Source organism: Podarcis melisellensis (genome assembly GCF_964234715.1).
Source record: "Podarcis melisellensis genome assembly, chromosome: 10".
NCBI classification, from domain to species: domain Eukaryota; kingdom Metazoa; phylum Chordata; class Lepidosauria; order Squamata; family Lacertidae; genus Podarcis; species Podarcis melisellensis.
In genome coordinates this window covers 4,380,870-4,407,430 of record NC_138542.1, presented here as the reverse complement: position 1 = coordinate 4,407,430, position 26,561 = coordinate 4,380,870, and the positions used below count along the sequence as shown (strand labels likewise).

General features: G+C 40.9%; 1 protein-coding gene across 1 annotated transcript in view; it reads right to left on the bottom strand.

The window, feature by feature from the left end:
• LOC309379817 (cadherin-related family member 4-like) overlaps positions 1-12,418 on the bottom strand; it is a gene marked incomplete at its 5' end in the record, with an annotated part of 63,180 nt that extends 50,762 nt beyond the window's left edge. Inside the window, 9 exons of the mRNA XM_081929270.1 lie at positions 2,128-2,219; positions 3,520-3,705; positions 4,816-4,961; positions 5,842-5,945; positions 7,121-7,243; positions 7,511-7,602; positions 8,368-8,532; positions 12,029-12,196; positions 12,373-12,418. Coding sequence (XP_081785396.1) covers positions 2,128-2,219; positions 3,520-3,705; positions 4,816-4,961; positions 5,842-5,945; positions 7,121-7,243; positions 7,511-7,602; positions 8,368-8,532; positions 12,029-12,196; positions 12,373-12,418 — 1,122 coding nt within the window. The remainder of the gene's footprint in view (positions 1-2,127; positions 2,220-3,519; positions 3,706-4,815; positions 4,962-5,841; positions 5,946-7,120; positions 7,244-7,510; positions 7,603-8,367; positions 8,533-12,028; positions 12,197-12,372) is intronic.
• Positions 12,419-26,561: the final 14,143 nt, after the last annotated feature.

Here is a 26,561-nt window from a genome sequence, read left to right as displayed (position 1 = left end):
AAAATATTGTGTTCTTAAAACAAATCAGCTTGTGAGAGAAGAGCTAAACAAATCCATTATCTCAGAATAAACAGTTAATTGCCAAACAAGAGGGCTTAATATGGCATATTACCCTATAGTGATGGATGAATGACAACGTCTTTCTATTCAGCTGATACTTTATATCTCAGAATTAGGCTTCTTACAGCCAATAGCACTGGAAAACCTGAGCATGTGAACACAAGGATATAGTCTGACTATAATCAACATTTCTCTCTCCTTTTCTTGGTGGTGGTCTGGCACTAGAAAGTCTTCAATCATAAGCAGTATGCTTCAGCAGGGATCCATGAAGTCTATTGTTTTGCAGCTTGTCTGCTAAGGTCCCTTGCCCTAAATCACAACACAGAAAGGGGAGGGAATGGGCTGTAAAAGTGAATTGGGGTTGCTGTTTTATCAATGCAGGTGGAGCTAAGGAAGAACGTGAGGAAAGCAGGCAGGAAGAATGACGCAGTGACACAGAGGAGAACGGCAATCGGAAGAATCAGAACACCAAGAGAAGGAGCGCAGAAGGAGCCCAGAAGGTGGGAGGTTCAGCAGACTGGTTTCATAAAAATAGCTTTAGCTAATTATTGACTCAGGCATTATTAGTAGCAAGCATTATTTGCAAAATCTCTACAAGTGCCCCAAAGCCCCATTTTGAATATGGGCAAATATTACCCTACAGGCCACTGTTGTGTTGTGTTGTGTTGTGTTGTGTTGTGCTGTGTTCTGAGACTCACAGCTTGTGCTTAGGGTGGCTTTTGTTCCCAAGGTCTTTCAATGATGTTTGGGAAATAGGTCCTTAGTCAGATAATAGTCCCATATATCAATATGAGGGTAGGTATAGGGTTTTGTTTTACAGGTGAAAGTTCTCTTTTTGAAGGGATCTCAGAGATTAGTCTTCCCCTAGAGGACTACTTCAAATAAAAGGACTCTCCTGCCTACATCCAGTGTGCTGTAATGGTTATAGTATGAGACTAGGACCTGGGAGACTCAGCCATGGGCCAGTCACCATCTCTCAGCAAAACCCACAGTACAGCATTGTTGTGAGGATAAAATGGGGAGAATCATGTGTGCCACTTGGAACATACTAAATATACCACTGAGGAGAATGCTAAATCATTGAAGCAGCTTCAAATGCCCAGAAGGTCACATAAAAAGTAAGAATGGCTATTTGGAGTAACAACAAAACAAAACAAAACCACCTGCATTTTAATGGGAATGTCTTGGAGTACAAGGCTGCAAACCACCTTACTTGGCCCAGGAATATTCCCTATTCTTCATGCCCTGTTTGCAAACTTCCAGAGGCATCTTGATAGTTACTGCTGGAAAGAAAAGTACTGGGCTACCTGGACCAGTTCTTCTTTAACCCAAACAAAATGTTTGAAAAACTCAAGAAAAACTTTGAGACTGTTTCAAAAAATCCATGATTTTTGGGAAGTATTACTTTACTAGGGCTGCAATCATATACTCACTTATTTGTGACAAGGGATGGGCAAATATGACAATTTAAGTTTCTTGTTTCCCCAAATTTCTAAATCAGTTTGCAGTTTAAAAAAAAAGTTGTGAAAATTCACCAGAATTTTAGAGTGAATTTATCCTACTATACACTTTTCTCCATGTAATGTCGCCTAATTTACAGTTTTGGAAATAATGTTCCTTCTTATAATGCATGTTGTATTCATTAATGTATGCACTTATCTGAACATTTTACCATAGTACATGCACTTTTGTACACATGACTTGGCTGGAAAACTACAGTGCAAAATTCAGAGAAGTGCAAATTTCAAAGGTTAGCTGCATTTTGGTTCACAGATTGTTTTGGAAAATGCTGATTTGGCAAGTTCACCTTTAAATGTGAAGTGAATTGAATCTCACACATCCTCACCTGAGAGAAACCCCATTAAAGCCAACGAGACTTACGTGTGAATATGTACTGAACATGGAAATTCCTTAAGCAAGAGGGGGGAAATTCCAATCTCAGGTTCTGCATTATGATATATAAAGTTGCATTTGTAGGGTATTGAGAACTTAGTAGAGGCAAGTTCCTACTGTGGCATACTCCATTCACTGACTAAAGCATTTCTGGAACACCCCTTGTCCACATACTTCAATTTCTTCGCCTGGGTCTGGATCTCTTGCCAGAACTGTGTAGACAGCTGGGGCAGCTGGAAATGTTTCAGGAACTGATACAGAAATGCCTGGGCAATAAGAATAACAAACCAGACCCATTAAAATAAGTCAGGCAAACAGAATTTGTGTAACAACCATAAATGGTTTATTTGAATGTAGAAATCGTCTATACCCATTTGCAATGGGGGAGCAGGAAAAACATAGATTCCTTGCAAATAATAGGCCCAGTCTAAGGCTGTGCTGTCCTTGTGTAGGTCAATAGCAGGTGAGCATCCCACTGACATAATAATAAATAAGGAATGTAGAAGCTCTGACTGAAAGGAAAATTGAGCAGAGCTAGGCTATTCTCTAGTGAGACCAGGCTAAATCTCATTGTGAAGCCAGAACTTTAGCACTAAAATTCTACCTCACAAGATTTCCCAGCTAGCCAAGAAAAACAGATGTTTGTACACAGAGCAAGGCTTCAGCATTTTTGCACCCCAGGCAAAATAAAACGCTACTCCTGGCCTCCCACCTATACTAGGCCATGAAATGTCCTCTTCTTGGCAGTGATATTTCAGGATCTTTATGGCTGCATTCAGAAATGAGGTTTATTACATTAGTTTCACTGACTATAAAGGCAGTCCTTTGGTCCCAATTTCTAACATTCTTTTCACACCACAGTGTCTGTTGCATTATGGATTTGTGGCTTTTTGAATGATATACCAGCATGTGGCCCTAAATTTCATTTACACCAATAGAGTGTTGTGACACAGCAACGAATGTCATTGGACAAGTCACTACCCCCCTTACCCATTCCTTACATCTCTGCCCCCATGATTCACCCATAAAAGAACTGTATGCCCGTACACCATGTACCCAAATTCCATCACTTCCACAATTTTCTGGGTTAATGGGTTTGGAAATATTCTTTTCTGGAAGGAATTAAGGCAGAAATGAATGCTGAACTTTCACTAGATCTGCTTTTATGTTGTGTGAAAATGGAGTAATATGCTGTCTGAATGCAGCCTACGTTGGATCACTACAGTCTCTTCTAAAACTAACCACTGTCCTCTCAATTGCTGATGAACTTTCCACTTCATATCATTTCTCTCTTTTTGTACAATTAGCTTAATGTTTCCACTGTGCTCAAAGACAGCATTAATGCCCAAAAACCCACCTTCTAATGTCAGTCGGATGAATGCAGAGCTAAAGGACATGCAAATCTACTGATTTTTTTCATAATATGTAATGTTCAAATTACCCACGTTAGTTTACATACTTTTAAGTCCCACTGTAGTCAAAGAAGATTAAAAGAGTTTAACTTTGCCCATTAAGAACAGATTTTCAATGACTTTGAGTTAATAGACGCAATCAACATCAACTTGCCTGTTCCTGTAGAAAAACTTGGATCACACACTGGTTGGTCATTCACATCTTTTACAAATACGATTAGTGTGTAAGAGGCAGTGTGAATGTTTCCATCGTCCCTTGCCTCAATTTCCAGTGGGTAAACTCTGACATGTTTAGTACTGACTGAATCCAAAGGCTCTAAAACAGTAATTGTGCCTCTTTCTGATTGTGGGGGGAAAGGAACAGAAATGAGGAAATTGCGATGGATAGATCATACCGAATGTCACTCTGAAATGTTCCTAAGTTAGTTCTTGGTATGAGCTTTCATGTGCATGCACTTCTTCAGATACACTGAAACAGAAGTTACCAGACCCTTCTATATAGTGAGATGGTGGGGAGGGGTATTACTCAGAAGGGTGGTGGGAATGGGTGATTGGCAGATATCTGTGATGAGCCTGTTGACGACTCTTAATGACTGCAATAGGTCTTACAGGAAAAAGCAAGGGGTGAGAAGGTGAAAAATGGCTTTGTCATGTATAATGAGATAAGAATCCAATGTCTTTGTTCAGACCAGGTCTCTCCATGGTTTTAAGTTTGGTAATAAGTTGCAATTCAGCAGCTTCTCTTTCCAGTCTATTTCTGAAATTCCTTTGTAGTAAAACAGCTACTTTGAGATCTTGTATAGAATGTCCTGGGAGTTTGAAGTGTTCTCCTACTGGTTTCTCTGTCTTGTGATTCCTGATGTCAGATTTATGTCCGTTTATTGCAACCCATTCCCACCACCCTTCTGAATAATACCCCTCCCCACCTTCTCACTATATAGAAGGGTCTGGTAACTTCTGTTTCAGTGTATCTGAAGAAGTGTGCATGCACACGAAAGCTCATACCAAGAACTAACTTAGTTGGTCTTTAAGGTGCTACTGGAAGGATTTTTTTTTGTTTTGACTATGGCAGACCAACACAGCTACCTATCTGTAACTGAAATGTTCCTGCAAGAAAAGAGAGTACGGTGCAATAGACTAAGTCCTATCACTTGTAACCTTTAAGGTAATTTATTGGGACAAAAGGGACTAGTTCATAGTGTATTCGAGGTGCTACACATAGTGGGACCGTAGATGATTGCACAGTGCAGTGGCAGACATAGAAGCAAGCTGCATTAAGATCATCTGAACTGGTTGCGTAAATCATTGAGGCACAAAGAAGTACGGTAGTTAGACACTTTATAGGGAGATTTTGTGTGAATAAAAATTCTAGAAAGGGACACTGAGGAAATTAAACCATTTCACAATTCTTATGAGGCCTATGCTGAAAATGTGCAAAGATATCGCTTACTTTGGTCCAAGCCAAACAGTGCCTGTGGCTTTATGAATGCATAGGTAATGTTGCTGTTCTCATCTCGATCCATCGCTTTCACTGTGGCAATAATACTTCCCACCGGCACGTTTTCGGTCACATTCACAGAATCTGAAGGAAGGGGTCTAAATGCAGTGGCAAACATGAAAGTAAGATATATTTACTGGTGAAGCTGGGGTCTCGTGATTTCTTATGCTTTGTTCAAAAACCTATGGCTCCATCATGTGCAACACCGGCAAGTAAATGCTTACAATACAGCAAAATGCCCTTCTGCACATTACGAAGCAGCAAACCCAAATATATCACCAATTGCCCAATTATTGGGAATCTTCAGCCAATCCCAACTCCCTGATGTGTGCATCCTTATTGGGTTGTTGTTCTTGTTACTATTTTTACTATTACTACTATATTAACAGCCCTTCACCCTATAATTACAATTAGAAAAAAATGCAATCACCAAGAATAGGGTGGGTTCTGAAACTATACATCTCAGGAATCAAATCAGGGCAGTGGCATAGTGTGGGGGGTCAGGGGGGGCCGGCCGCACCGGGCACAACATCTGGGGGGGGCGCGCTCACACTCGCAGCTCTCTGCACCTACTATAATCCACGGGTTAGGGGGCGCAAATTACTTGCCTTGCCCTGGGTGCTGACAACCCATGCTACGCCACTGAATCAGGGCAAAGATTTGCATCCTCAGCATTCATTGAAAACTGTTCAATGAAGTGGGAAGACGAATCTCTGTGGGGAGGAAATTCCATGGTTGTGGGCTATACTGCCTTAAACGGAAAATAGAGACACATCTAAAACCTCCATTTAACAAAACCAATTTTTATAGTCTTATTTTAGTCAAATGTCATCAAGCTTTGAGTAAAAGCCAAGACCATATAAGTCACAAGAGCATATTATCTTTCAAGTGTTTATAAACATTTCTGTATTCAAGCAAACTTGGATAAAACAGTCCTTTTTTGTTTTATTCCTTGATAAAAAGAAGCACATTTCTTACTCAAATTCAGGTTTTTCATCATTTAAGTCTTGAATATTCACGGTTAATGTTCCTTGACAGAAGTTTCCTGTTGTATCTGTGGCTCTCATCAGGAACAGAAATTTCTAGGAGAAAATATTGGTGGAACAGAACATCACATTTATTACAGCCATAATTAAATAACCATCTAAAATTTTAAAAAATAACCGTCTAAAATTTACAATTATGAATATAGGACATTCATAGGAACAGCTATAGTGGAGTAAATCAATCTATTATTATTATTATTATTATTATTATTATTATTATTATTATTATTATTTACAAAGAAGGGTGACATTTTGGTTTGTCACTTAATTCAAAATAGTGGCTGGTGTTCAAATATTGATGAAGACCGCTGCCCCCACCTCAGGAACCCAAGAGGCATATCTAAACCCATAGAGAACAGATGGACAATCAAACCATTTTCAGAAATATATAGTAGATGTGCATATTTGTATACTTCCCTTCATCTTATGGTTACAAGGCAAGAATCCAACAAGTACAAACTTAATACTAAATATACTAAATATTTTATTATTACTTAATTGATTTCTGAGCTATCTTTTATAGTGAATACATTTCACCCTTTTGGGAAATTCCAATTTCTCTTCTGGTTTCACTCTATGTGAAATTTGGTGACAGGTCTAACTGAGCAATCTAACATCAGCAATCCCACTGAAGCATTTCACAGAGGAGCATTTTAAAAACAGCAACAGTTGTGTATGGGATATATCCTGCACAGAGTAAACCTACTAAAATCAGTGGACCCCTTTAACTTCAGTCCCATGGGTGGTATCCATCAAAGTCATCTGGATATCACAAAGACTTCCACCAGCACAACAGGACTTCCTCTTCCTCTCCAATCCTCATGGTTCCACCAACTCTCCAGGGCATCTATGGGAGAGGGACATGGGGAGAAGAAGTTCCATTGCACAAGCAGAAGTCCCTGGGTGAACATGACGATCTCATTAGATACAACTCATTGATTTTAGTGGGTCTACTCTAAACCAAACCAGATGCAACCATTTGTTCTGCTGGTGAAGGATGGGCATGGTCGAGATTTTTGGCCACAACACATGCATAAGGTGGCAATCCTGGCACATCTAGTCATTCTATGCTAGCTAACCTTACTTACACGACCCCTTTCCTCTCCCCCGCCCTGAGCTAGACCACAGATTCATTTATTTTCAAAGAAATCCTTTTCCTGCCACCCTTCAGCATTGCACAGTATTACATCGCAGTGACTCATCATTATTACATGATATCCTTGATCATAGTCCAGGGGCTGGTTTGCATTCCGTCTCAAAACACCAGTATCTGGATCCAGGACAAAAAACTCTCCCCCTTCCTTGGGTGCAGACAATGTTCTCTCCACAGTGAACTGCAAAACAGCATACCTATCATGGTGTAGACATATCATGGGTACAGCTGAGATTCAGAAACAAATAATTCGAAAGAGGAGCAAATGCTGTAGAAATTGCAGCAAGAAGGGACCTTTTGGTGACATAGCCAGCAAAATGCAGTCCCTCCCCAATGAGGAAACTGGGGGCTGTGTTTTTTCTGAAAACCTAGTAGAAGCACTTCAGCTTTTTAAAAACAACATCTATGGAATGTACTCTACTACAACAGGAAAAAGAGAACTACAAACCGTTAAATGATCACCATTTAGATCCTCATCTACTGCTTCCATTCTGTAGATTGACGTAAATACTGGCAAGTTTTCATCAACAATTACATTAGCTGTGAAGCAAATAAATAAACAAAAACTAAAATATGCTTTTACAAGTAGTTTACCTCAGAATACTGATACCAACAGCAAGGCTCTACTGGTGAGATGCTAAAGGCACGGGATTGGCTGATTGTTAGCAGTTACTTGTACCATGTGCAGAAGCCCCATGTGATGGAACTACTGGTGGAAACTTCTCAATGAAGAACCTTCTGGTCCTGAAATGACTTTGCCTACTCAGGGTGGCCATTGGATCTTCCTAGAAAGGAAGGAGTATAACAGGATTGAGGGACCTTTGGCATCTCCAGATGTTGCTGATCTACAACTCCCATCAGCCTCAGCAAGCATGGCCAGTGCCCAAGGATGGTGAGGATTGTAATTCAGTAATATCTGGAGGATCCAAGGTTCCCCACGCCTGGAGTATAAGAATACTTCCTGTTCCAGTAGAGCATTGCTTGAGCAATGTGGCAGCTCTAATGTGTTCTTGTATCCTTGGCTGATTTTTTGCTCTACCTTCCTCTTTTTCCTCTGGTCTAGAATGGGCTTCTCCCACAATTTCTGGTTCCCAGCTCCTGGGTCACCTCAGACTGCTGCTCACAGCTCAGCGCCAGCACTAACTTTGCAAGTGGGGTACTGGAATAGATGGAGCTAGCGTTGTTAAGATTAGCACTTTATGCATTCATTTATGGTTGGGGTTTGTTGGGGAACTGAATGAGATTTTTTATTTTTCTGTTATATTTAGTACTGTACTGTATTGGATCAAACTTAGTATTTCTCACCTGTTCCTAAAACAAACTCAGGGTCTGTACAGTTGGGTTTTTCAGGAACATCATGAATGTTGATGATGAGAAGTTTCCTTTTTGCGAGAAGGCCCGACTTAATGAGCAGCTCATAATGTTTGTCATCTCTTTCAAAATTAAATACTTTCTCGTTTTTAATGATGCCTGAAACTTAGAAGAGAGGTAGCTGCTTTACAGTTTACCACTGTTGTTTTGTTTTTAGATTAAAAAATACAGAGACCAATAAACCAGAGCATTTGGGGTGGGGACAAGCACATTTTATATATCAATTTGTATCAAGTGCATGCACTGTTGTGTGGGAACCTCTGTAGTTGCTGCATTAACGGCTACTGTTGTGAATTCAATGATTCTAGCTACACCTGCCAAGGGCAAAATAAAGGGCCTTTCAGAAAGGGGTGACTTTGTCTGTGTCAGTGATACTGTTATGGTTAAAATAAGTTGGGGGGTTAAAAAAAAGAAAACCACTTCTGCTTTTTTAGAAAAGAAAAACAAAACAGGTTTTGGAGGGTTGCACCTGAGCCTTGAATGAGCAACTTGTTAAATTTTACTGAAGCTTGCCTGCCCCCCTGAAATGCTGATCCTGGGAACCTCAAGGAGGCGCTGTGACCAATTTGCTGACCACATGGCTGATAAAATTGCTCCCATCTGTGCTGATCTGGGTGCTGTTGTTGTGACAGAGCAGGAGATGGATGGGATCAGCATACCATGTAGCACTCACTGCGAGAGCGGATATCTTCCCGCTTGTTTTGCATGACCTTGGAAAAAAGCCACTTGAAGCAGTGAGGCTTATGACCTGCTTACTTGACTTTTGACCTTCGGAACTTTTGAGATAAGAAAGATCAGGTCCCGAATCAAAACACCAAGAAAAGCCCACTATCTAAAGCATCCAAGCAACTAAAATGGTCTCTGCCTGGTGCTGAAAATATATCAGGCTCTGTGTCAGGTGAGTCTCCCAAGGGAGGAAATTCCAAAGTCAATAGCCCCACAAAGGAACCAATAGATTTATTTTATTTTTTTGGTTAAAGAGCAAGTACTCATGAAAACTCACCAACATTTTGGTGCAAATTTCTCTGGATATACAGTTTTGTGTGCAATTTTGCCTAATAACCATATTTCTGCAACATGATTTTCCTTTATATAATGCATTTTTTTATTATTTTCACTAATATTTGAAATTTTCTGTGCACTTCGTGCTTGTATATTTATTTTTGTACACATTGCTTGGCTGGAGAACTGAACTGCAGAATTCAGAGGAGTGGATTTCAAAGGATGGCTGTATTTCAGTTCACTTATTGTTTGGGCAAACGTGAGCCTCCATCCCCAATTGTACATCATCACTGGGCTCACTTCTTAAGGCAGGAGAATCCAAAGAAGAGCCAATGAAAGCGATGGGAGCATCTGGATCTCCAGGCATTATTGGACTATGACTTCCATCATCCTAACTATATGCAATCCTGCCTGGGGGTGATGGGAGCAGAAATTTAACAACATCTGGAGTGCTGTAGGTTCTCCATTCTTGGCCTTTCAGGAGGATCAGAATAGTCAGAAATTTATTTTTGTAGAGGATGCAGTTCTCAAGTTACTCTTGTCTCAAGCTGTTTGGGGCTATAAGGCTGCAATCCTAACTCATTTCACTAGGAATAAGACCAACTAAATGAAGTGGAGCTTAGCCTCTGAGTAAATATGCAGAAGATTGTGCAGTAAGGTTAAACCAGCCCTCTGAATTGAGCCCAGAAACATTCCAGTAGCCGGTACAACTGCTTTAAGAATGGAGTGATATGATCCATACATCTGGTCCAAAGCAGTAACCCACCTGCCTTATTAACTACTAACTATAGCTTCTAAGGGACTCAGGTGGCGCTGTGGGTTAAACCACAGAGCTTAGGACTTGCCGATCAGAAGGTCAGCAGTTCAAATCCCTGCGACAGGGTGAGCTCCTGCTGCTCGGTGCCTGCTCCTGTCAACCTTGCAGTTCAAAAGCACGTCAAAGTACAAGTAGATCAATAGGTATCGCTCCGGCAGGAAGGTAAACGGCGTTTCCGTGCACTGCTCTGGTTCGCCAGAAGTGGCTTAGTCATGCTGGCCACATGACCCGGAAGCTGTACGCTGGCTCCCTCGGCCAATAAAGCGAGATGAGCGCTGCAACCCCAGAGTCGGCCACGACTGGACCTAATGGTGAGGGGTCCCTTTACCTTTACCTATAGCTTCTAAAGGGACGCAGGTGGCGCTGTGGTGTAAACCACTGAGCCTTGGGCTTGCCGATCAGCAGGTTGGCGGTTCGAATCCCCATGACAGGGTGAGCTCCCGTTGTTTGGTCCGAGCTCCTGCCAACCTAGCAGTTCGAAAGCATGTCAAAGTGCAAGTAGATAAATAGGTACCACCCCAACGGGAAAGTAAACGGCGTTTCCATGCGCTGCTCTGGTTTTGCCAGAAGCTGCTTAGTCATGCTGGCCATATGACCCGGAAAAACTGCAGACAAACGCCTGCTCCCTTGGCCAGTAAAGCGAGATGAGCGCCGCAACCCCAGAGTCGTCCGTGACTGGCCTTAACTGTCAGGGGTCCTTTACCTTTACCTTTATAGCTTTTAAACTTTCTTCAAGGGCAGCCCCACACACCAGATGTTGCAGAATGTTGCCAGAGATCTGCAGTGTGGGATGGCATGGTTTACCACATGGGCAGGCCTTTTGAAGCTAAAGAATGATAGTGAAGCATTCCTGAAGTTATGGTGCTCTCAGTGAGTTCAGTGTTTGGTCAGGCCCTTGTTGCGATTTTCGCTTTTGCTTTGTCTCTCACCTTCTGTAACCTGCACATTTTTAGCTGCTCTCAATAACACCATTGACACTTTCCCTTGCATGTACACACACAGAAGAACTCCAGTCCGCACTCTGCCGTGATCTCGTTCCTCCAGTGCCCCTGCCAAAAGCATATCCTGTATATTTGGCATACAGTGTGTGTATTTTAATTTCATAATAAGAAATAATAATTCAGTGGCCAGCAATGGCCCTGTTTACCCTGTTCTCAGTTCAGGAAATGGTTTTGGTTGCAAAAGATGCTTTTGTTTACTGCAAAATTGATTTATGGGATGGGAGTGCATTTGCAGGGAAGCACTGTAAAAAAAAAATAATTAAGTGGATTGTTCCCAAAGAGTAGACACCGTGTGGTAACCAATTAAGTTCTGCTCAGAGCAGACCCATTGAAATTAATGGATGAAAATTAATTGTATTCAAAAAATTCAGTGGGTCTACTCAGAGTAGGGATAGTATTGCAAAGAACCCATTATGGTTCTTGACCTACCTGAAGTATTTGCTTCCTTTTGCTAGTCTCCTTTAAATTCATTAGGGGGAGGGAGGCTGATACAACTTTGAAGGGGAAATTTGGGGCAAAACTATTTTAAAAACCAAAAGGATAAAGAGGCAACACTGCAAAATGAATTGGGAGGAAAGGCTCACCGTTGAGGCCAGGACAACCTCTTACGTTCTGCCCATTTTCTTTTATATTGTTTGTACTTATAAAAATACTTTATAAAGCCACAAAGCACACACTTGTGATTTCACCCTCTTGTTTTTCATTCATTCTTCATCCCAAAATTAAATTACAAAGCTACTGAACATGCCCAAATGAAAAAGCATTGCATACTTACCTGGATCAATGCTAAATTTGTCCAAGTGATCATCCGTCATGTAAATATTTGTAGTGTCATTAACATCAGGGTCAGAAACTTGACTTAGCACCGTTCCTACAGGTGTCGACTCATTCAGATTGACTGGGTTGAAAGTAAATATGAGGTCAGCTGTCATCCTTGAAACTGCTAAAATAGGATAGGGAGAAAGGTCAAAGGAAGAAAATCTACTTCTTTCTCTTTGATTTGTCAGATTTCAGGTTTGAACTACAGATACTGCTTACCAAGATCCCTATCTGAGAAAGTATTTCTTAAGTACAATTTCTCTCAATATATTCACCTGCCTCTGTCATAGTCCAACTTACCTGTACACATTAAAAGGGCAATAAAACTGTTTCTTGCTAATGCCATGACGCACAGATTCTAACATCCAAGATCCATAAAACCAACAGCTCTTGGGGAAATGTATGTGCTGCTGCACTTGCGAGAAACTGAGTGCAGATTAAGGAAGCAGCACTCCATAATCATGTTGTTACCAAGCACAAAAGATCAGCATTGTCTTGAGGGTGTGTTGCACGTTCCAAGTTCACATAAACGCTGATAACGTTAAGTTTGCTTCTCTGCCAAATTTCAACAGGCAGGGCAAACTCAACCCAAATCCCATTCAAAGTCGTGGAGGCCTTTAAATCAGCCACAGTTGCTAAGGGCCAAGCTACATGTTACACTAATGTAACATGTACTAATGTACTAATCTACTCAGGTTTGCCCCTGAGTACAAGACTTTTCTTTCAAAAACAGCCACCATATATGAGCCACCATCTCTAACACAGCAGAGGACAGAGAGATGGACCTCTTGATCCTCCATGCCAATGTCAGAATCCAAGTTGCTTCCCTCCTGACCCTCTCCTATATTGGCTATTGGAAAGAAAAATCTTTCACTGAAAGGCAAACTAGATGATTAATGTAGCATGCAGTTTGGTCCTTAAAGACTTAGGACCCATCTGCACTATACTTTTAAAGCAGTATCATGCCACTTTAAATTGCCATTGCTTCCCCTGAAAAAGCCTGGGAATTGTGGTGTGCTAAGCATGCTCAAAATTGTTGGCACACCCCTATTCCCCTCCTGGAGCTACAATTCCCAGAGCTCCCTGGGAAGGATTGCCATTTAAGCCGATCTGAGACATATTTGGTTTTCAGTGCAGAAAACATGTCTAGAGTCTAGTCTTCCAAGGCCTTATGTTAGCTTTGTTCCATATAATGGTTCCAGAATGGAGGAAATAACAGCAACACTCGCGAGTCCAAGTGAATTGGACATTGAAACAGCAAAGCCAGTAGCTTGAAGGAAATATATCTCACAGCAGGGGGAAGACACCAAGGATCAGCAGCAAATGGACACCCTTGAAGCAAAACTAGAAACCTCTGGGCTGCAAACTGAGGCCTTAGAGCAGCTTAATGAAGATCTCAGAGCCAGCTTGAGCAAATGCAGCAGTCTATAAAGTACATCGCCAAGTCAAAATTAACATCACTGCCCATCTATGAACAGGAAGACCACCATTTTCTAGAGAGACTACAGATTAATTCAACACACCTTAAGGTCAAAACTGGATCATCCCTTATTCCTTTGATGTTCACCTCTTTCTCCTGTTGTTTTCCCCATTGTCTACCTTTGATTGTAAGCTCCTTGTGGGTGGAGATCTGCATATCCTGCCTTTGTAACTCTGTAAGGCGTTATGTATGGAATCAGATTCTTTTGTATTTACTAAGACCTTTTTGACGACTCAGCAGCTGCGATAATAAAAGGGAACTTGCCCATTACATCCAGGTGGCTGTTATCTTTTATGCACACAGGCATACTGTAATTATTATGAACTAATGGCTTATCAACTGAACATCTGCTGCAACGTGTAGAAGTCAAAAATGTGAAAAAGCTATTAAACCATCAACTCATCTCCCAGCAAGGGAGGAGATCAGTTGCAGACAATGGATGAGATGCTCAATTAATGGGCTGGCAGTGGGATTTACAGACATAGAGAAGCACTGTTCATGGACTCTCTATCCTGTTGATGACCGAGCCTCAGTATTATCCAGGGATCAGTGTACGTTATTTGTTTTGTCATTCTGTTACTCCAGTCTCCTACTTCACCCAGACTTTCCTTATTTGTTTTGTTACCTGCAGAAGCTCCAGGTAACCATGTAAGTATAATGCCTAGATACAAAGGAATACATGACTCTCCCTCTCTCCCTCCCTCTGTGCTGGATCTGGTTTTGCAGGGATAAAGATACAAGAATTCATAAGCATCATGTTAGAACAGGATCTTCAAGATCTTCAAGGGGATCTTCCATCCCCCAGATCAATGCAGGATCTGCTGTAGAGAATGCAAAAAACAGCATGCCTGGTATTTAGCCATCTAATTGCTGCTTAAATAGCTATCATGAAGGAGTGTCTGCCAACTCCTGTTACAGTCTCCCAGATACCCAATGCCTTTTGCCATTAGGAAATTTAGCCCCATGGTGCTTTCCTACTCTTTCCACCCATTGGTCTTAGTCCTACCAGTCTGTTTCATTTTCTTGTATGTCAGCACTTAAAGAGAGACATCAAGCAAGCTCAAATATAAACACATGAAGCTGTCTTTCATCGATTGTCAGGCCATTGGTCCTTCTCTTCTAGTTGGCCATGCTCTATGGCCAAGGGCCTTTCTCGGGCCCACTACTAAGGATCTTTTTAATGACACTGGGCCGAGGATTGAACCAAATTACCAAAGACACAGTTTTACCACAAAGCCATGGCCCATATCCAGACCATCAATTCAAGGCCAAACCAGGCATGTCCTCAGAAATGCACAAATTCATCTCCCAAAACTTTGTGTGTGTTTGCTTTAAAAAAAGCAAAAAAACAAGCCAAAAACAAAACCTGAAGGAAATTTGGATCAGGCTTGTGGCAAAGGGGGCGGCAAGTTTAACCCTGACATAATTTCCTGACATAAATTAAGTCCCATCTAGATCTGTTCCTAGTTATGCAGGAAAAAAACAGGCAGGCATCTGCATTGTCCCTTTATATATATATATTTCTTCCATAGCTCAGGGAGCAACTGTCGTGATTTGGGACTGGGGTTAGACCACAACCCTGATACCAATCAGCACACCCAAAGTTGCACACATAAAAGGAGACAAAGACATCAGAGATGAATTCATGTATCTCCAAGGCCACAACTAGCTTTGTCCTCATAGGTGTTTAGAAAGCAAAATTATGCTGCCCATGTCATCTATTTCAGGGATGAAGAACCTGTGGCCCTCCAGAGGTTGCTGGACTCCTATCTCCCATCAATCCCAGCCACAAATAGTGTTGGGTTGCCAGTGGGACCGGTAGGCCAGAAGGCAGGGCACCTGAGCCAACCCCTGGCTAGTTATAAGTAAGAAGGCAGACAGGTTGGGACTTGCTGAGGGAAGAATGAGATTAGTGGGGCACTCTAACTGTCATCCACTGCCAGCTAGCATGGACAGTGGAGACGAATGATTGGAGCTGCGCTCCAACATCTGATCTGCTGCCTGTGGTGCATGTTGGAGCTCCAAAACCCAGCCACCATTTTAATTATATGCTCAGTATCGAAGAAACAAGTGAAGGGCACCAGCAGCCAGCAGAAGATTTGGAGAAAGGCACGGTGCAGTGGTGATAAGGAGAAAAGAGACAGTCTTGGCAGGTCATCTGAGGAGCGTTTTCTCTTTAGTGGCAAGCGGAGCTGGCTGAAGAAAATCCTATTAAAAGCAGATGTCCCACTATTTTGTGCAACTCCTCATGCCCCAAGTACTTCACTAGGCATTGTTCAAAAATGAACAATGAGCTCATTTTTGCTCATTGTTCATCCACACACTTGATTTGCATGGTTTCTATTTTGATGTTTTGCATGACCTTTGTCCAGGTGCCCTGCCAAAGAATCAGCATCAAGATGTTCTAAAAGGAATGCAAAAGCAAAATAATAATAATTTTTGTGGGGACTTGTTTTATATGGGCCTGGACAGAACAGATGATTCTTTCAACCTTAGATATCTTCTAAATTTCACTCTCTTCAAGTATTGGCCCTTCCAAAAATTTCATGATGGATTGGATTTAAGATCTGCCTACAAATATAATATAAAGGTGTGATACTGTATAGACACAGGAAGCAGAGGGGTGTGTGTCTCTTGCCACCTATATGACCTCTCTTGTCACATTCTTGAATCTCACTTTTATCTAGGCACCAGTGTGGGGCTCCCCTTGAGTATTTGGTGAAGAATATCAGCAGTAAGTGAGCATTTCTGAAAGGAAAGGAAAGCTGTCAAAGAGGACTTAGAGTCCTGGTTGGAATGGAGATATGGGGAGAATGGGGTGTGGTCCATTTTAGCACCAATGTGAATCTCCTGATGGACTCATAATTCTCATTTTTCCTCAACTGTAGTTGTGCAGCTGGTCTTAAGTGTTTGGTAAAGCAGACTGGCTCTGCGTGAGTATTTCTGGGTCAACTGAATAGCATATTAGTATTGAGGCAAGAGAACAGTTATAAAAGAAGTCTTAGGGTGCTGGGTGATGTGCCACCAGAGGAGTACAACTAGAAGGGTGAGCTCCTTTGGTGTGTACAAAGGTGAAGAACCATGGTCAGTTTAAGAAAAGACTGAGCAATTGTTGTGCTCTGCCCTTTTTTCCAAGAAACAGTTTACTGTTGTGATATAATTAACAGAAAGAGAGAGAGAGAGAGAGAGAGAGAGAGAGAGAGAGAGAGAGAGAGAGAGAGAGAGAGAGGTATTATGCTTAGACATTGTGCAATACTGAGTGTAAATACCTTTTACTGTAATATTATGTAAGGTGATAGGAGTATAAATAAATTTGAAGGGGACTTGTGAATTATACAAACAGTGGTATAATTCATTAATGCTCAAGTCTAGTGAAATCTATTCAGGGCTTAAGGGTAATTTAATAATGGGGTGGTGGAATGCATAATTAGTTGATGAAAATTGTGAATGTTCTAATGCAATTGATGAAGCATATGTATATAAAATGTGCACATATATATATACATGGATAATAATAATAATAATAATAATAATAATAATAATAATAATAATAATAATAAAAATAATAAAAATAAATTTTATTTATATCCCGCCCTCCCCAGCCAAAGCCGGGCTCAGGGCGGCTAACAACAATAAAATATGAAGAGAATAATCATGAATATGTTTTGGAATATTAATACTGAAGCTTTTGAAAAAAATAACACAATGCAAACTAATTTGAAAACAGAAAAGCAGACTCAGAATTTTAAAAATTAAAACTTTCTGAGAAAGATTTGAAAATCTAACCAAGGGAAAATAAGTAAGGAATTACAAACAGCAGAGGAAGTACACAGAAAATCAAGACAAGTGGAAAAGACAGAATCCCTGACTTATCGATGTGATTAGCAAGATCAATGTTACAAAAGACAGATTAGTTAGAAAGTCATAAAGATATTATTGATGATAAAAAGAGTCGTGCTAGCAATAAGGTCAAAGGTATTAAAGAGAAAGAGAAAGCAAATGATTTAAAGATGTTTCTATAAGAGTTCTTTGTTACAATCCTAGGAAGAAATGCAGACAATGTGGTGATCAAATCAGTATGTAGAATTAACTCAGCCCTTTCATGAAAGAAAAAATTAGATAGAGACATATTGATAGTCTTTTCTGACATTAATTCAAGAGCTATAGTAATGAGATCTGTTCAAGAAAACCCCAACATAGAAATTGATGAGGAAATTATCTGCTTTCTGGCAGATTTATTGCTTATTATTTTATGGGAAGTAAAAAATATATCAAGGTATACAAAAGAAGAATATAATTTATAAACTGGGATTTCTTTTTAAGTTAACTTTTAAACTTAGACGAAATAAAATAAATAGTGTGAGAAAATAGAAATCACAGTCTGAGGCAAAGAAAAATAACTATCTCTTGCCATTGCTGAAGAACTCAGTTGTGAAATGACAAGCTCCAGCCCTGCATCTCTGGTGTCTATACAGAGCCTCCAGAGAAGGAGCTTCATATGAGCAAGACCTTCAATGCACAAAAGAAGCTTCATATGAGCCAGGGTTAAGGCAAAAAAAGATATATTAAAAAAATAAAGGGAACACTTCACAAAGATAATTGTCTTTTCGTGGAGACCTTTTTGTTCTCCAAGATCCATCATAGTTCCATTAAAAGTTCAATGTGGAACTTTCAACCCATCTCTAAATAGAACAGCAACAGAGCCAATTCGTTTATTTCCTTATGAAATCCTGGAAGACTGCTCAACTAAGGAATGGAGAACATGAAGCACACGCTCAAAGCAGAATGAAAATATATGGAACAAAAAAACAGTCAGGTGTCTGGGGAAAGAAGAACTCACTTTAGTATGGAAACTTCTTCCTAAATTCTATTACTTTTTGTTTGTTTGCTCTGCAATGTTTTTGGCCCCATGAAATACCCAGCATAAACTATGAGTTTACTTTTTTTTTGACACACTCCAGAAATGTTTGTGCTCTTAGTGACTAATTTCATTTCCTTAATATGTCACAAGATCCTCTTGGCGAGTGAAGTTACAATGCAACAAAATGTGTTAGAGATAATTGGATGTATAACAATCGCAAGTCATTATCCAAAACGACATCCAACCATCTTCCCCTTTTTTTAATACTACACCCTGACCTAGTGAAGTTGCAGCTAACCCCCCCCCCCACACACACTGCATAATGAAGAACCATGACACAGAACATCTTGGTCCCGTGCACATGTTAAATCTCAGGCTTACCTTGGCACTGCCTTCAAACAACTCAATGGCTTTGAACTAGCTCCACTGAAAAGCTATGACTATGAACTGCCACAGCAAGGAGGATCCAATAGAATTATGAAATTGTCAAGGCATCAACAGGTGATACAACTCTGAACATTATTTGGTTCCCATTATTTGGGAATCGTAGTTTGTCAAGGGTGCTAAGAATTATTAGGTCACCATTGTTCTCATGGAGCTACAATTCTTAGAGCTTCCTGGGAAGAGGGATTGATTGTTAAGGAAAACTGGGAAATGTAAGATCTGTGAGGGGAATGGGGGAATCTCCTCACACCTCTCAGCACCCTTCACAAACTTCAATTGCTAGGAGTCTTTGAGGGAAGTCATGACCATTTATAGTGGGGTCATAATGATCTAAATGTTTGCTGCAGACAAGACCTATATAAGAAAGACAGAAACAGAGCTTCATGTTGTGTACCTAGCAAATGTGTAGTTAAGCCCTTAGTGCCATGAGGCGATTGATGGCAGTATGAAAAAATATCATCTAAACAGTCCATCCTAATCAGCTAAGATCTGAATGCAATTCCTAATGAAATGAAATGCAGTGCATTGTATTTTTATTATTATTTTAAGGAACCTGGAATCCATTTAATGTGTTGGCCCATGCTGGTAAATAGGTGACATCATTTCTTTTTGAACAACAAAACAGAAAAGAAATATAATTTCTTCCTGATGTTAGGTGTAGTAAGCGGTGAAGAAACGGGTTTTCTTCCTTTCACATTAAGCTTCCTCACCCACACAAACAGACCATAGGGCTGTCTGTGAAGCAGGAAAGCAGAATGTGACCTTATTAACTTCATCCTGTAGAAGGAGCTTGGGCAGAATGAGTAATAGCACAAGCAAATGTTTCATTAGGATGTTCCAGGATAAAAACGAAGCCACTGAGCTCTTTGTCATGCTCATAAAACTAGCCCATTAATGAGTTAAGATGCTAGACCATCCAGTTCATCCTAAATTGAAGTTAGGATGGACCTCTGGTCCAATCCAGAAAGACGCTTTCCATGTTTTTAACATTGGGTGTCATGGGCAAGGCTTCAACTCTGCTTTTTTTCTGACATGCTATTTTTCTACAATCCAATAGGTCTTTTTCATGGGGGAACATGGAAATATTAATCTCTATCCCCTCAAGTGGACAGCCCAGGAAGATAGTTAGGATTTGATTACGCTGTTTGTATAATTTGTACCAAGGTTTGAGCTATTTTTTACAGGGGTAGCTAATGTGTTGCCCTCCACATGTTTTTGGACTTCAGTTCTCATCAGCTGCAGCCAACATGATTAGTGGTCAGAGATGGTGGGCTGGAGTCTGACAACAGCGAGGCTACCATGTTGGTTATCCCAGTTTCCTTAATACTTAGGTACAGCTCTTGTACATAATTTGTATTATAGAAGTACATGTTGCTTTCTGGCATGTGTGACCTCACAGCAGTTTATAGATAACAATATCAATACAAAACACAATCAAAGCATCAGTGATAAAACAATTGCATTCAATTCCACAGTGCAAAAGGAGTGTAAAGGCTAAAATGATTGACACGTGGCCATCAGAAGCTTTAGAAAAGAGAGGTAACTTTATCATGTGATTAAAACCCCATCAAAGTTGCAGCCATCCATGCCCCTCAGCCATCCATGCTCTATAACTGGGGGCCAGTACAAGAAAGGCCCTCCTCCAGGTCCCCACATGATGGGCTTCAGCTCTTGGTGGGGCTGTAAGCATCTCAGGGCTTGGGCTGCTTAGAATGGAAAGGGGTGGCATGTGGAGAAGTGCTGGCCATGCAGCAGGATTTTTCTTTCTTTCACTTCAGCAGTCACGGTGGCAGTTGTGGCCACACCAGTGGCATTCAAGCCAGCCAGTGCCAGTTGGCCCCCACCATTTAACATACACTGCCCCCCACCCCACCCCACCTAGTGCAATGACGTGATGTTGGTTGAGAGGAATTGGGGTGCACGGCAGATGCCAACCAGCCCTTCTACTGATTCAGCAGTAGAAGGAGCAAGGAAAGACATCCTAACCCTGTTATACTTTTGCCATGATAGTGAAAAGAGGGCTCAGCTGGGGGTTGCTGGCCGAGACAAATCACCTTCCGGGAATAGGGTGGGCATTAGTCATTGCTTCTACCAGGGTACCAGGCTCTGGCAATGGCCTGAGGTTGCCCTCTATCACCTCCCCTGCCTTTCAGCCCCTTCTTCTGTAGGAACCGCCTTTGGCAAATGCTTTCACCCATGTTTAAAACACCATGCTGATGACCTGTCTGCTGTTTTCCGATCAGGTGTATTACAAAACGTGGATGAGATGCTCCCTGCCTCCACTGGGCTGGTCTTCTTTAGCTTGTCTGTACAGAGATCTATCCCAATGGTTAGATCTGCTCCTTTACTATTTCTCTCAGCTATCTGAAGCATTCCCCTCACCCCCACTCCCCTGCTCACCCCCTCCCCTTTATCACAGGAAAAATCCTAGACAAAAGAGATGACAGCTATAAAAAGTACAGATTGCTGTAACTTTTGGATGACAAATACGATGATGGAACAGGGGGGATTTCCAACAAAAATAAACCACATGTCAACTTGCAGCTATGATTTCAGCCCCTCTCTCGGCAAAGGAAAGCATGCCTCAGTTATAGATCATGGCGTAAACACTGGGCTACTTTTCTCCAAGCCATCGGTAGAGAAACAAACAGAAATATAAGAGCTAAAGCTAAGGAAAAGAATAAACAGAAGACAGTGCCAAGAGCAGGTCACCACATGCCTCTTTCCATTGTACCTCCCTGAAAGGAACAAACCAACATGTCTCCATGCCCTCGGCAAGGCTTAATTTGTTTACACCAACACTATAGATCTTCAGATTAGATTTTGCTTGGCTGCTCTGGCTCTTTTGCTACCACAATTGAGGCCACAATTGAGAGTTAGCATTCAACCGTGGTCTTTGTCACATCCAGAAATCCTTCCCCGTTTCAAGTACACTCACTGTTGGATCCATGCCAAAGTGGATGGAGGAATAAAACCTGGATGAAATGAACCAATTTATTATGCAGAGATCAAGAGGGAATAAGCAGTTTGAAAACTGGCCCTTGTTACCGGGAAAGCTAGCTTGTAAGCAAAGATTTAGAGCCCTGTCCCCTGCAGATAAGAACCAGTACATAAGGATTAAACTAGCATTGCTGGTTTCACATGATTGCTAAATTAGAAAGTTAGCTTTCTTGAGAAGTATTTGAATGTTACATCAGATGACAAGTGCCTATAATTTGATACAATGAATACAAGTCTGCAAAATAATTAATGTACTTTGCATTACCAAATTAACCAGAGCCAAGATGATGTAAATAACAGCATGTTATGGATTGACATTGATCAAGAGTGATGTAGTGGTTTAAGTGTTGGACTATGACCTGGGAAACCCAGGCTCAACTAAACCATCAGTGATATTGAGACGGCCACTTGCTCTCGGCCTTACTTACCTCACTAGGTTGTTGTGAAGATAAAATAAGGAGATCCTTGCACACCATCTTATGCTCCTTGGAAGAAAGCTGCATTCTAAATCATAAAGTAAAATAAATAGCGGGTCCATATTTTGTCAGTGTTTTCAAAAGAGATGTTTTTTAAAAGGAGCATATTGGGGCAGAAGCGACTGTACGAACGTAAGACAAGCCTGCTGGATCAAGCCAACGGCCCATCTAGTCAGTGGCCAACCAGATGCCTATGGGAAGCCAAAATCTGTCTCATTCTTTTTAAACCCACCCACGTTGGTGGACCATCACTGCCTCCTGAGGGAGCAAGGTCCTCCACCAGTTGTGAGGGGAAGAGATTGAAAGCTTCCCTTTTCAGCTTTGAATGGACCATCGCTTTCTGCTAGATCTGAACTTTGTGGTTTATTCTAACTTTCTAAGCAAAGTTTATTCTGAACCAATAGGGAGCTTTGGGGTTATTCTCCTTGTGCACAAAGGAATAGGAAAGAAGAGAGGGAAGTGGTCGAGGCTTCCCGACATCACGCTAAACCATCTTTTCATATTCTGTCTAAATGTTATTATATCATTCCACACATCATTACATGTGGTGATCTATATTCAGGTCACTTTCTTTATTTTTTTCACATGAATATTTGAAGTATTTCTCACTAGCTAACAAAAGAGGCCTTGAGATTCATGGTTGGTGAAGTACCATGATCCTAAAGAAAAGCTCACATCATTCTACACGTTTGTGTGTGAGAGCTGAATAAGTGAAGTGGGGAGGCTATTAAGGTGGGGGGAGGAGAAAGCCCTTGACACTCCTCTAATTCCAGCAAAATAAATGTGTCAATGAGAAAGAAAACAGGGTTTTCAAAGGCATTCCCCAGAAGCAATAAATAAGCACTCCCAGGCTGGTGTCTTAAAAAAAAGGGGGAGACAGAAGAAAACCCTTATGCTTTAGAAATATAAATGCAGTTAAGGTCCACATTAGCATGGCTCAGTTTTCTTTAGATGATTAATTCTGTTAACAGTTTTAGGCACCCACCGCTTTTGCCCATATGCCAGCTTACTCATAGTGCTTTCCAGGAAGGTAGATGACTTAGATATACTTTTACATTTTAAGAGATGTTGTTTGGTATTCGAGATGCTCTATTGGTCCTTTAAAATCAACAACACACAACTAGCTCACTCCTTCTTCTTATTTGGATTACTCATGTTCTTTTTCTAGCCCCATTTTAGATACTCCTAAATATTTACATTGCGAATAGGATTGTGTACAAGCAGAGCATGCAGAAGGGAATGCCTCCATCCCAGAGTTCCTCGAGTTTTCTTTAATGATACTTGAATCCGTGTTGCTATGAGTAATCACCTATGGAGTCATCAGATGGACCGGGTTTAGGAAGCCTTCAGTTACGCAAAACATAAGTCTTCACAGTACTCCACAACAATTAGTCAATTTGCCTCCAGTGGGGATGTGTGGCTCATATCATTGGGAAGTACTGGTTGAGTCCACCACAGTTCTTAAGTAGGAAGGGGGGATAAATTCAGTTTAGTTTGCATTTTAATGTGAATCCACCTAATTCTTGCTTTCTGAACTTTAAAACACAGGTATCCCTCCAAATATGTACAAAAATGCATCTGTTAGGAGAAAGTGTGGCTAAAATGCATTTATTCATGGAAATACAATACGGTGATGAGTTTTTGCGAGGACTTCTCTTTAAAAAGAATCAGAAACTGATGTGGAAATGTAATGAACTGAACCTATGATTGTGAAAATGAGAAACTGAGAGGGACTGAAACGGGCAGATTCACCCATCCTGCCTTTAGGGATTTCCCTGTGCACACAATGGGACAGGAGACACTACTTCTCAGGGAAGCAGATTCACATAAACCATTCGCTGGGTAAATGTAAATATCCTTTTTTTGTAAATAACAGCTTAGTAATAATTCACAAGTAGGAACAGAACCAAAGTTTCAGTTTAGAACTTCACTGGATCCTTGAAACCTTGTCCTGGATGAGTTGCCTTTCTTGTGTGGTAACTTGCTTTTCCTAAAACCGTATGGGGTAATGAGGAGAATAATGATGAATGTATTGACGGATGGCTTCCTGTTCTAAATGACTTTACGAACCTCCTGGGATTCCCTCCCCCTCCCTTTTTGTACATCTGGTAGATTGTGATTAATGCAGGATAATCAAATTAGAAATCATTCAGACAGCAAAAGGTCTAGTGACCACAGCATGGTCCACTGCTTACAATGAGATTAGAAGCCTGCATGTGTAAATCACAACCAATTATAATAAAGTCCAGATGTATGAATTCAGATAGGTCATTTTGAGGAAGATGTTAGAAAAGATTAGCAAATAACCAAGTGGCTAGAAATAATGAAATATGATCTATCTTGGAGTGAAAATAACTACTCAAGGTTGTACGAATCTTGAATAATCTCAAATTGGACAATAAAAGTTTTCGGCTCATTAAAAAAGCAATAGAACATTGCTCTCCAAACACTTAGCAAAAATCCTACAATTATTCACTGCACTATTCAAACAATGACTGTCACAAATTGTGTGAAAGCTACAGGTGTAAAAAGCTTTCATATCTTCATTTTATTAGTCTGGATCAAATCCATAAGGGGCATGTGTGTATTTCTAATCTCTAGAAAATCCATGCTACAGTCAGCACTTTTATGCTTGGGGAGGTGGTGTAACCTAGTTACTAAGGCCAAACAATGTTACGTTAAATGTCCAGTTGTATTTAATGTATCTGCTTGCTTGCTTTATTTAGAAAAGGTTTTTTTTGGGGGGGGGACAAATCTAGCAACTGGAGCAGCAGATCAGCATTGCCCTGCATGGAGGTGGAATAGCCCTTTCCCAGATGTTGTAGTCCTGACAAAAAAATCACTGCCTGAGATGGAAGTTGCTGTTGAACTTTAAGGGTTCAGCTCACCTGCTTAACTGTGATCTTGTTGCTCCTGTTTTATTTGACTCTTTCGCACAGCTCTAGAGAGTTCTGAATGTTGCTCTGCACAGGTTCACAAACCCAGCAGGAATGGGGGACATTTTTCCAGTCTAGGGGCCATATTGCCTTCTAGGCAATCTTTTGAGGGTCCACTTGCCAGTGGGGGGTGACGGTGGGAGGCAAAGGTTGGCAGAGCAGAAAATGCAAAATTCACCTTTGGACAGTAGTCTTCTTCCTTCCCACTCACACAGCCCTCTATTCCAGTCAGGCAAAAAAGCCAAGCAGGGGGCCAAGCAGGGTTAGTTAGGGCTGTGCCCAGGGGCCATTTTGAGAGGGCTGCATTTGGCCCCAAGCCTGAGGTTTCTTATCCCTGTTGTACAGAGACCACAAAGAAGAATTAGGGAGAAATCTGAAACTGCTATCAATGAAAACAAAATGTTATTATTAGGTTCAGCCAACTCTAGCACCAAAGTTGAAGCTTCAACTCTCATTTAACTTTCTTTACTCTTTGGCTCACAATTAACAAGGGAGAGTCTCTTTATTTCAAGACTCATTCATGCGTTTAAGTAGGCAAAGGCTCAACAACCAGAACACTGGGAGGCCAACATCCAGCCTTCCTCTGTTTTAAATTTAATAAAAATCTCCTTATAAATAGTAAGTGAAGCCTTGTGAATATTTGATGTCCCTAAAGTTATTGCAGTCCATTCCACAATCCTATTGATTATACATCTGGAGAAGTTGTATTTCTGGCCAACAGGAGTTGTAATGATGTAGTGAATATGATTTTAAACAATTCAATGAGTGATAGATATGCATACCAAAAGGTACAAATCTGTTTGCCTTCCACCCAAAGAGGTTGACCCAAAGAGTGAAATATGCAGGAATGAAAGACAAACAGAATGAACCATGGAAGGAGAAAGAGGGAAGTCGCTGGATATTTAACAGCATGTAAAATGTTTATTCTGAGATGTATAATTGAAAACTTAATAAACATTATTATAAACAAAAAACAAAGAGGTGACTGTCCTATATTGCTGCAGCCATTATTGCATGAAAAACCATGGGGGAAAAAACAAACACAATCAGGGCTTGTTTTGCAACAGTCCTCACCAGTATGGTGAACTCTGATCATGCTTCTCGCTTGTCTGGACAGAGGACAGAGATGAGTCTGTGAGTGTGAGTAGGAACTAGCCAACTGGATGCAGGTAACATGTTCATTGGTTGTGGAGCCCACTTTTTCCTTTGGCTATATCCACAACCCACATGTGGCCTTCAGAAGATTTTCCATCCCTGCTATGGATAAATGAATGCAAGGGGCCTAATTAAGG